This window comes from Thermobia domestica, chromosome 3 (assembly GCF_964235325.1).
Source record: "Thermobia domestica chromosome 3, izTheDome1.hap1.1, whole genome shotgun sequence".
NCBI classification, from domain to species: Eukaryota; Metazoa; Arthropoda; class Insecta; order Zygentoma; family Lepismatidae; genus Thermobia; species Thermobia domestica.
The window spans coordinates 309,822,859-309,835,449 of NC_137456.1; the positions used below are offsets into that span (position 1 = coordinate 309,822,859).

General features: G+C 40.7%; 1 protein-coding gene across 1 annotated transcript; it reads right to left on the reverse strand.

The window, feature by feature from the left end:
• Positions 1 to 4,632: 4,632 nt before the first annotated feature.
• LOC145682285 (uncharacterized) lies at positions 4,633 to 6,798 on the reverse strand. Its single transcript, XM_081753862.1, has one exon. The coding sequence runs from the start codon at positions 6,796 to 6,798 to the stop codon at positions 4,633 to 4,635; it is 2,166 nt and encodes a 721-aa protein (XP_081609988.1).
• Positions 6,799 to 12,591: the final 5,793 nt, after the last annotated feature.

The following is a 12,591-nucleotide window of genomic DNA, read 5'->3' on the forward strand; positions in this document are numbered from 1 at the left end:
AGGGGCTAGAGCGGGCAATGCCCGCTCTAAAATATTTTTTGCCCGCTCTAAATTTTTGTCCGCTCTAAAAAGGACGTTGTCCAGAAGTTTCAAATTGCTTCAGCAAATCCCAAATAGGAAAATCTTGTGATTTTATTTATTAAATAAAATTGAACTTAACGCGCATTTACTACTACTAACAAATGAAGTTGAACGCGGCGTATATTTCTACAAAAAACAACAGTTATTCTTATTGCTAGATATACTCAATAATCTTCCATGTATTACTTTTCCTCATTCCAAGAGTTTGAAGAATCACAACTACGACAAACATTCAAGGCGTTGGACAAGATGCCCTTCCAAAGAATACCCATATGAACAGTGGCGTATTTACGATTTTGTTTCGGGAGGGGCTTTGCTAACTTTGGGGGGGGCTTTGCCTGGAAATGTGAAAATTCTGCAAGATATTTCATTTACTTTACTATACTAAGTAAGATTTCGAGGGGGGCTTAAGCCCGGAAGCCACCCCCCTAAATACGCCACTGCATATGAAAATTGACCCGAAAACAGGCTATGTTACATGGATGTGAGTGCCTGGCTTGTGCATGTGTAGCATTGCAGATAAAAAAAAAACGCGTTTTGTCGACTTGACAGTACATATCCCACGTGTGCCTGTAATTAACGTGTAAAGCATGCAACATGTCCATGTTCCTTACAGTGCAAGGAAAACGCATGTCTCACATATGCAACTGGTACCGAAACTGTGATGTCTGGAGAAAACATACATGCGCCTCTAGAACAGTCAAATACAAAATAATAATAATAATAATAATAATAATAATAATAATAATAATAATAATAATAATAATAATAATAATAATAATAATAATAATAATAATAATAATAAAATAAAAAATAAAAATAAAATAAAAATAATAAATAAAATAAATAAATAAATAAATAAAAATAAATCTGCTGTTTTTCACGTGATTTGAGTCTTTGCGGGGAGCACCCACGAAAATAAACCAATGATTGTAAAATGTTTCTAAATAGCAGTTTCATCGGCTCACTTTGTGTTTTCTGAGTGGCCCCGAACCATTTGTTTCACGATTTGTTTACAAATATACGGAATGAAGAGAACGTTAATTCCTTATATGCACTCAGAGAAAAAAATCAAGACGGCAGCAGAACACCGAACCTATTATTTTAAGATTTTTGTCACACACCATTATAATTGCGCGCAATAATAAGTAGCAGAGTGCTTAGCGAATTTCCAGAAGGAAACAAAAACAGTAGAAAATGAAGTACAGGTAAATGTACCTTGCCAGACGTTTTCAATTACTCTACTGACTATTATAACGCCATAAATATGAAGCAGGCATCCATCAAGTCAATTTTTGGTGAAAAGTTATCGAAAATGAAACTAATTCAGAAGCAGGGGCATCTGTATCAACATGTGTAGAAGGTCAAGAAGAAACTAAATGTCAAACATCTGATTTCCACTATGTTGGTGTTGATTTCCTTGGCGATACAAAACCCGCTCAACCGCATCTTGCAAATTTTCCAGGTTCTAGCATTTCTGGTTCAATTCGACGATTTCGTCCAATATGGTACAAAACGTGGAATTGGCTCGAGTATTCTGTTATGTTAGATACTGCCTTTTGGTTCCCGTGCCGGAAATATCCGTCAAGAAACAGTGATTCCTCATTTGTCCAGAGTGTTTTCAGAGACTGGAAGCATGCAACCGAGAAAAATAAGGGATTTTCTCGTCACACCGATTCTGAAACTCATAGGCACGCTGTGGCTTGCTACTTGGAGCAACGGAAACGAGAGGACTCGAGGGAAACGGTCGTGAAGAAGGTGTGTAGTGATGTAATTATGAATAATAGGTACTATGTGAAAAGCGTGATGGAAGTTATTCAATTCTTGGCTGTGAATCAGTTGTCCTTTAGGGGAGATTCTGGGTATGAGCAACTCGGAAAAAATCAAGTGGTTTGTTCTTAAATTTGTTCGACTTTAGTATTCGTAAAGATCCGAAATTAGCAGAAATTGTCAAAACTATCCCTGCCAATGCAACATACACTAGTCCGGATATTCAGAATGAGATAATTCATTTCATGACAGAATCCGTTAAGAGGAAAATAGTAAATGAAGCAAACGAAAGTACATTTTGTTCATTACTTGCAGATGAAACCAGAGACAAGCAACGAATCGAAGATTTGTCTGTCGCAATTAGGTACCTTATGAATTTTAAAGTGCAAGAAAGATGCGTACCTATACTGAAGTTGGACAAACAAGACGCTGCCAGCATTAAAAACGCCATTTTAGATTGTTTAAGAAGAGTAGAATTCAAAACCGACACGATAATAGCACAGTGCTACGATGGAGCACCTGTCATGAGTGGACAGAAAAATGGAGTGCAAGCTCTTTTGTCTGAGAATTTGAAGAGGAATATTTTGTTTGTTTACTGTTTCAATCACCAATTACATTTAGTTATTTGTAGAGCCATTAACACAATTCCTGAACTGAAAGAGTTCTTTGATATTTGTCAACAACTATATTACTTTTTTAGAAAAGGACGCGTTGCACCAGATTACGCAGGAAGGAGTTTAAAGCCATTGTTGGAATAACGTTGGACTGGACATCTTGATACAGTGACTGTAATTCATGACGACAGGTTTCACATATTAAGTGCACTGATGGCAATTCAAACTTCCCGTGAAGAACACGCCTCAATGAAAGTTGAAGCTACCGGTTTACTACATGAGATCTCCACTAAGACTTTCTGTTTCCTTACTGAGCTCATGTTCAGGGTTCTTGGGTATCTAAAACCGACAAACGCATTGTTACAAAGAAGAGATTTGGACATTGATGCCGCTGTGAAGTTAATAGGATCGGTAACGGAACAGCGCAGGTCTTGCCGGCAAGACGAAGGAATATTTGAAAATATCCTTCACGATGCAATGAAGGCATATGTCATAAACACTTCGATTCAGCAACCATTGAGACGCAAATGCACACTCCCCAGTCGCTTAGCTGATTCGGTTGTTGATTTGGAAGGCATAAATTTGGAGAAGGAAAAGGAAGACGAGAAGGAGCTGAAAAGATTATTCTGCGAAGTTCTCGATATCTCCGTCGAAGAAATTCGGAGCAGATTCTGTGAGACAGGGACAGCTGTGATTGGTGCCATTCACCACTTACTGAGTGAGAAAAGAAGTGAAGAAAATTTGAAACCTCTGTGTGATGTTGTAAAGTACAAAGACCTGCATTGCAAAGTGCTTCAGAATTTGAAGCAGGAAATAGATCTAGCAAATCGACTGATCAACAAGACATCATCTCTGGAAGAGCTCACAAAACAAATTGGAAAATATGGCGAGGCTTTCCTGGGCCTAAAGATGCTTACAGAAGCTGCTCTAACTATTCCGTCTTCTACGTCCACGGTCGAAAACTGCTTCTCACATCTGACAACTCTCCTTCGACCTCAACGTCTGTCTGTGGGCATGAAAGAAAATCGGACCTCGTTCTCCTGGCTTACAACAAAGATATTCTGCGTGCACTAGATCTAGACCAGCTTCTAATTGAATTTGCGAAGTGCTCACGTAAACTCCTTTTGATGTAATTACTTACATAAGGACTGTAAAAAAATATTTATTTTACTTATGCCATGGTTGTTTCTTAATTTTTATACATAAAAATATTCCATAATCTACTTGTAATAAAAGTATTGTAGTTCCAAAATACTATAATTTAGATAACAGTTAATAAATGTTCCTAAAATAAATTATTATTTTTTACTTTTAGTACTACTTAGTGTATTAAAATATATATTGAATTATATACCATCATTTTAACAAAAAAAGTTAATAATGATATTTGATAGTCGTGGATTTGGTACTGTAATATTTATCAGCATAATAAAGTGTTTCAACTTTCTTATAGATTCCATAAGTAATAAATAAATATATAAATGAATATATACATTGACAACGACAAGCGCCTCAAGGAACAAAAACTATATTATACATATATATATATATATATATATATATATATATATATATATATATATATATATATATATATATATATATATATATATATATATATATAAATATATATATATATATATATATTAGAGAGAAAAAGAGTTTTTGTGTTCCTTGAGGTCCCTGCCATTGCCCCCTCAGTATTCATCATTGCCCGCCCTAAGCAATCAGGCTGGCTACGGGCCTGAGTCCAACACAGTATGAGTAACGTGAGATGTAGAAAAAGTCTTACTGACACTTTTGAAAAAGAGACAAGTAATTGTTAAATGGTGCTGAATTGGGTAGAATTGCACTAACTTTTTCACAAAATGGGCTGACAATGCCTGCGTGGTACCAACGGGCCGACGAATGACAAAAAGGGCTGAATTTGGTACAATTGTACCATGTGTGGCAACACTGCTTCTTACTATAGGCAAAGAAAGTTAATGTCCACTTCCACTTCCACTTCTGGGGGGAGGAGACGCTTCCCCTTCTATGTTCCAGCAGCAACGCCTTGAACATGTGGTGTAGTAAGAAAGGTAAGTGCAAGGATAAATGACGTAGAAGGTTAGCTTAGTTTAGGAAGTCATGTAGCGTAGGTAAAGAGAATGGGGGCTGCTCTCAGTGATTACAGATCATGCTTATTAAGCAGAAGAAGCTGAAGGAGATGATAAATCACTGTGGAATTGTTGATGGATAGAATGGTGCACACCGGCATGGGACCATAACCAAGTAAAGAGTGCAAGGAAGAAAGAAACACTGGTCGGTAGTGCTGGGTGTATGTACAGGCATAGATTAGATGATTCAAGGTACCTAGATCTTCCTGGCAGTAGCAGAGTGGATTATCACGTAGTCCCTGACGATATTTTTGCACTGGAGTCTGTGCGGTGTTGAGTCGAAGTCGGGTGAACAACACATGATGAGCATGAGTCCATTTAGGGTGATAGATAAAGAAACGCGTGGTAGGATTAGGTTCTATTCGCCAGTAGTATTTACCTGGTTCACCTCGAGCCTGATGTTGATAGTTCCGCCATTCGGTCTGCTGTTGTTCTCCAAGTGTTGGGATAAATGATGTATCCGGTAACTTCACCGTTACAGGCTCTAATAACCCTCCTTGTTTACTTAATTGGTCGGCCTCTTCATTACCTGGTATCATTTTATGAGCAGGTACATGCATGAAAGTTACCTGTAGTCCTTTGCTTTGTATTTGACATACCTGTTGGAGAATATTGACCAGAATCCAGTTGGAATGAGCTGGTTGGGCTGTGGGAAGAAGACGACGAAGAACACTCTGACTGTCACTACAAATACAGCTAACAGGCGGTTGGAGACATAACACACGTTGCAATGCGGCTCGAATAGCGAACGATTCGGCCATGTTGATTGATGTGTGGCCAGGCAATGCCTGATGAAAGCGCCAATTGTAATGCGGTATGAATACGCCAATGCCCACCTTCGATTGTCCAGCCTTGATCTGTTTAGAAGCATCCGTATAAATTAGTAAAGCGTCTGCATGGTGTTGGTTAATATAATCTTCCCATAAATGCGATGTTAGAGAGCGGGGAGCATTATTCAAAAGAGATGGAAATTCTACTTGCGTAGGAGTGCTGTGCGTGGTGTATGAGGATTGGTAGGATGGGAGTTTAGGCGTGCGGTAGATAAAATTCAGCCAATGTTTTACACGAACATACGCAAAATAGGTCCAAGGCAGCTGGCGATGATAGGGTAGGGTTTTGCTTCTGTTAGTAGCATATAGGAGTTGAGTTTTGGGGATGATGGGTGACGTAATTGATATACGGTTCAAGATGAAAAGTTTAGCTACATGAAAAGCTTGGATATTGTATGGAATGATACCTGCTTCTTCCAGGAGTGCCCTGTTGGGTGAGTTTCGAGGTTGCCGAAGTATTGAACGGAGTCCTTGCACTTGTAATCGAATACACAGTTCACTGAGACGCCGAGGTAGTGGAGAAAGAGCTGGACAGCCATATAGAAGTCTTGATTCCAAACACTGACGAAATATACATAACTGTGATCTAATATCCAATCCCCATCTCCTGGCACTGAGTCCACTGATAAGGTTAAGAACGGATTGCACTTTGGTGTTAAGTGTGTCGAGATGTACTTTCCAAAGGAGTCGAGAATCCAATGTCACTCCGAGGTAATGGAGATGAGGAACAGGCGAGAGTTGGGCATCTTGAAGTATTAGTGGCGGAGCGATTGTGCGCCTTTTCCGGGTGAAGATGATGTACTGGCTCTTACGCCAGTTTACACTAAGGCCATGATCTCTGCACCAGTGTTGTAGGCCGTCTATGGCTTGACGAAGTTGATTGGCACAATGGATCACTGTGGAGGTGCGAACATATAACAAGAAATCATCGGCGAACTGATTTACTCTGACCAACGCTCGAAGCTGCCTATGAAGCGAGATGGTGAATAGATTAAATAGAAGCGGGCAAAGAGGAGAACCCTGTGGCAATCCTTGAGATACTATCCTCGGGTCTGTATAGCGGTGACCAACACGCACTGACACTTGACGGTGTATGAGCCAATTATGGATGAAGCGGAGGTATCCAGCTGGAATCTTAAGTGAAAATAACTCTTGGACGAGCACATCCAAGGGTACACTATCGTAGGCTCGTGCGAGGTCAATATGAACAGCCATTAGATATTCCCTCCGTTGAAAAGTACTCCATATGTCGGTGACGAGACTAGTAAGAGCGTCGTGTGTGCTTTGAGATCGTCGGAACCCATCAAGGGTTGGGGGAAATATATCGTAATATTCTGCCAACCACATAAGACGTTGTAGGAGAATCTTCTCAAAAATTTTAGAGATGCACGGCAACAATGTAATCGGTCGGTAGCTGCTAGGGTCCCCAGAGGGCACATTTCGGAACTGGCACAACAAGGTGGTATTTCCAGGACTGCGGTACGTGTGAAGTTTGAAGTACACTGTTGTACAGTTGCAGCAGATAGTTGAAACCGCTGGCAGGAAGCAGTTGGAGGTGGCGAAACTTGATACCATCAACACCAGGTGAGGTAGAAGGAGAACTCTGAAGCACTCGTTGAAGTTCTGTGGCTGTAATCGGAAGTAAAGCAGGATCCTTTTCAGAAGGGGCCAGGCAGTGCTGCACGGTTTGCCGAGCCGGTAATAGAGTGGCCGGAGTGACCATCGCATGAAACAAAGTAAGCCAGTCTTCATTAAGTACCGTTGGTGGAGGCCTCCGAATGTACCCTTGCATTCTGGATCGGATATAGTTCCATAAACGTCGAGGTGTGGTGGAGAGAGTTAGAGTACGACAAAACTGTATCCAGTGAGCCTTTTTCTTGGAAGCTTGTGTTCGTCGAAAGTTGGCATGGGCTTCTTGATATCTAAGGTAGCTTTCTCGGGATCGACTTCGCAGGTACTCCAGTTGACAACTCCGGCGATAGTTACAACTTCGCTGACATTCTATGTCCCACCATGGTGGATTGCTGAGAGGTGAGCGACGAGTGCGAGCTGTAGAAGTAGGCGGCTGCGTAGGTGTGACAGCTTTGCGGGCAGCGAGTACAATGGTGTCCTGAAGATGAGTCACTGAACGTTCATCCACTGTAGTACACTCACGGAAAAGATCCTGGAAATGCTGATGAAAGATACTAGTTTGGGATGGGAGAGGGACTTTAGGAATAGAATGAGGGAGCATCCGGTCTGAATCGTATATGGGACGGGTGACCCGTGATGAGTGAAGAGTCAAAAGAATGGGGAAGTGGTCACTTCCGTAAGTATAGCCATGAACTCGCCAGGTATGCTGAATATACAACTCTGGACTAAGAATGGTGATGTCAGGAGCACTGGGTCTGGCCTGAAAAGATGGCAGCCTAGTAGGAGTACCGTCATTTGCTAATAGATAAGTACATTGGCGGAGAGCCGTAAGCAGGTCTGTACCAGCCGTGTTGGTAACTGCATTGCCCCACAGAGGGCTCTTCGTGTTAGGATCTCCTCCGATGACAGTGGAGAGTGGGAATTGGTGAAACAAACGGTTCCAGTAAACGGTAGGAATAGGGTATTATGGGGGTGAATAAACATTGATGAAATTTATATCTCCTAGACGTATACCTTGTAGTTGCGTATGGGGAGACGATGGAGGTGGTATCCCAGTGAGGAGAGTATATGGAAATCCACGTCGAATCCCCAGAGCGATACCGCCGTATTGATCCAGTCGGTCTTCCTGTATTAGGCGATAACCTGGGATGCGTAGTCGAAATGATGAAACGACCAGACCTCTTGGAGTAGGAGTATGGTTGGTTGATAAATAGCACACAGTCGTTGTAAAGCCATTGCTTACCCTGTGCTTGATGAATGTTCCACTGTAACATGGTAATTACACTTATTCCTCCCATCCTAGGATGTGTGAAATTGTGGTAAGCGCAGGTTCCAGGTCACTATCATTAAGAAGATTGGTACTCACTAGTTGTAGAAACAACAGTTCGAATGGCTTTGTATTGATTTTTGAGTACAGTAGTAGAAGTGTCCTTAAGTGTGCAATCTGGTATTTTAGGTTCAGAATGAAATTGGCGCACTACATCTCGTAACGGTTCTCTGCGTGCACGAGTAGAAGAAGCTGGTGGGGTAGTTGAAGAGGCAGATAAGGGAGAAGTCCCCGAAGAGAATAGACCTTTGCGCCTCTTGGAAGAAGAAGGTTCTTGTGACGGACCAAGCTGTGCGTCATGATCTGCTGGTATACTGGAAGAGTCATGGATCGAACAGGGTGTCTCGGTGATGTAGGTGATGGGCGCTGTGCACTGGGAATTGTTCCAGTAGAACGAGTAGCTAAACTAAATGTGGTTTCGGAACGAGGTGAAGCCTGTACCGTTTGAGCGTAGGTGGCTTGCCTTGGATGTAACTTTCGTGCTTCACTGTAAGATAACTTCGATTTAACCATAATTTCTTGTAGTTTTTGTTGATGTTGGCGTTCTGGACAAGCCGGGTCATCAGCCACATGGGAAGCACCACAATGAAGGCAGATCGTAGGGTTAGAGCATTGATCAGAGGTATGACCCTGACCACACTGACGACATCTATCGGCCGATTTGCAAGTTTTGGCGATGTGCCCGTATCGATAGCATTTGCGGCATATTTTCGCTAACGGTACATAAGGTACAACTTTGAAACGGTAAAAATATAACTTACACTCAATAGGAAGTATTTGGCTGTCAAAAGTGAGGACGACTGTAGAGGTGGGAAGACGAGTCGGCTGTACCGGCGGATCAGTAGGTATGTTAGGAGCATCGGACCCTTGCACTACTGTAGTGATCGGATTGCGGACCATACGTTCTATTCGCCGTGCATGTACCACAAGAGTTATAGCACACTGTATATCAGCGAGTAGATCTTCCATCGAAACGTCGACAGGCACTCCTTTAATAACACCCATGGTAGTAACTGCATAATTAGGTATATACGCCGTCCAACCTTGTTGTGTGAGAATATCATTGTTAAGCAGAGCATTAGCGTGGGTAGCACTGTCACAGGTTGCCTTTATTAAATTGCGCCCGATGATGTCAAAACTGGTGATTCCTGTCACTTTGGATTTGAAGAGAGCACGTCCTAAAGCTATGGGATGAGTTTTCCCCACAGGCTTAGAATGATCTTTCGCAGTGATGTGCACTACATAAGGAGCCAGGTGATGAGATTTGTATGTAACGGAAGGCTGAGCAGCCACAGGAGAAGAGGATGGAGCAGTGGTAATGGTGACTTCCATAGCTAGACTTGGAGGCTGCTGCAATTCTGACATAGTTAAATCTGGTATCAATGGGTCAGGCTGAGAGCCAGATGGTGAGATCAATAGCTTTCCACCCGATTGGGCGGCCATGTTGAATAATTGCCCCCAAGGAGGCAAATATATAAGCACTAAACACGATACACAATGAAAATAACACAAACACTAATCACAGCACAAGTAACAAACGGAAGGTCGGTTTGATAGGAGAATTCGAAGATTAGACGATGACAGGTACCGAACGCCACCAGGTCTCACTCGTGAATCTCAAAGTTAATGTCTGTGAGTACCAAGGATGTTATTGTATACAGCACCAGTGTTGCCAACAGCCTCGGAAGAAAATAGGCTAGATGACCTTCAAAAATAAGCCTTTTTACTCGAAAAAATGGCTAGATTTTGTAGTTGTAAATCTGTGTGAGAGAAGGATGAAAAACAAGTGTTTGTTATGTAATAAAACACCCTCTGTCAAGACAAATAAATTAATACAATAATACTGATAATACGTATATAATGACAAATAGGCTATTATTTTTTTTTTAAAAAAAATACTCTTTATTTTCAAGGAAATGGTATTTTTAGAATTAATATAACTGCTATTTAAAAAAAAGGGAAAAACGGCAAAAGAGTTTCATAAAATAAGCTATATTTAAGGCAGTAGCGTCATTTCAGATTTGGCTTGGGGGGGCAAGACCCCTTGATATAAGTAAAATTTCGCGTTTTTCACTGACTTATTAATATTCTATTGATAAAATCTATATAAATCTCAAACTCAGGGGGGCAAATGCCCCTCCCTGCCCCCCCTAAATGACGCCCCTGATTTAAGGCTATAAGCATTTCGTAGATTTGCATAACTAAATACTTCTCCAAAGAGACTAGACTTAGTCAAAAATAGGCTAGATTGACATCACTGTACAGCACTGCCAGAAATATTTTATAACATCCTTGTATTGATAGATGTTGTACAGACATAGTGGGCCTTTTGCTGACAAGTAACACTTCCGAAATGTAACACTCCGATTTTGATAAAATTTGGCAGGTAGATACTACACATGAAAAAACGAATACGTGTTTCTTTATTTTCTGCGGGAAAACTGTTTTAGAGGCAAAAGCCCCCACCCAAAATTTTGAAAGTTGACGCCCGAAACGCAAAAACAAGTGAACCGAAATCAACGAAATTGTACACACATATTGTAGACATAAAATGGGGGAATACGTGTTTCGTATTTTCCTGAAAAAAACGGTTAGGTGGGGCACGGGCCCCTCCAAACCTTAGATCACGAAATATCGAAAGTGCTAGTAACAGTATGTCTGATACATGTAAAGGACATGAAGAATTGCAACGAAACTTTGTATATGAACAATACGCAAAAATAAACGAATACATGTTTTTTTTCTGAGGAAAAACGGTTTTAGAGGCAAAAGCTCCACCCAAAATTTTGAAAGTTTAAGCCCGAAAGACAAAAACAAGTGAACCGAAATCAACGAAGTTGTACATACATATTGTAGACATAAAATGAGAGAATACGTGTTTTGTGTTTTCCTGGGGAAAAAACGGTTGGGTGGGGCATGGACTCCTCCAAACCTTTGAGAGCTCCTTCGTGAGTAAGCGGTTAGCTAGCGTACGCGCCTATGACGTGGAAGACCCGGGTTCGATTCCCGACGGAAGCTTATGTGGTTCGGATTTCACGTTAATCAGTAGGTCAACGTCTCATATAGCCTCGCTGCTGAACGGGACGTTAAACTCAACTCAACGACAACAACAGCAATAACCCTTCAAACCTTTGATCACCAAATATCAAAATTGGTAGTAACAGTATGTCTGATGTGTGTAAAGAACATGAAGCATTGCAACGAAACTTCGCATTTGAACAATATGCAAAAAAATAAACGAATACGATTGTCCCGTAACTACAGAGAAGCCCTCCAATGGTTTTCAGTCATTATGAAGTAAAAATGCAAACTTTTAGGGAACACAGTCTCACTGTATTTCAACATTTAGATAAATGGTATGTCCGGTCAAAATCGTAATAAAACATATCGCCTCTGCTTTTCTTCCACTTGGAACACTGAATATTATTGACATCGTTTGCAGTCTGAGGAAATAAACTAATTAATGTTCTCATGTTTGAGTCACCGACCGACCTTACGAGCCGAATTTTATTCAATTTCAAGAAAAAAGTCAAGAATATAAAAGCAAAATCACTTGATAGTAGAGTGCTAATTTCTTATATGCAAGCTCGTCGTGATTCGACGGTAATGCGTTCAGAGAGGAACTCGAGGAAATTATCACGTGAAGATACATTTCCCCAATTAAAAATAGCATAAATTCTTTACTGAGTTCAAGACAAGGAAGCATAAACTTAAGATCATATGAAGGGTAAGGGGGGAAAACAAGGAATGTCACAAAACTGCATTTTCGAGAAAACGGCGTTTTAATATTGCAAACCGCATTAAAAGAATAGGGTTAGTTAAATCTTTGCCCCTTTTTACGTGGACATTTCTACATCTACGCATGAATGGCATATACAGTCAAATAGTACCAAGAGTCACCAACAGATAGGATCACGCGCCCAAAAAAGTACATAGATGGACATTCCTTGTTTTTTCCCCTTACCCTTCATATACAAGTTCATGAGCTTCCTGAGAATTCACCAGTGATATTATCGAACCAATTTACTCGTTAACAATATTATTTCACTATAAAATCTTTGCACTTAGTCTACTGTCGTTTTCTTTACCTCATGGAACATTTCCGTAAATTGTTTACATTAATCCATGTGAACATTTACAGATCGACTTAAATGATTTGAACACATGAGTTGACATTTAAA

Excerpts from the sequence above, each read along its gene's own strand:
- LOC145682285 (XM_081753862.1), bottom strand. The coding sequence starts at position 6,798 with ATGTGGTTGGCAGAATATTACGATATATTTCCCCCAACCCTTGATGGG.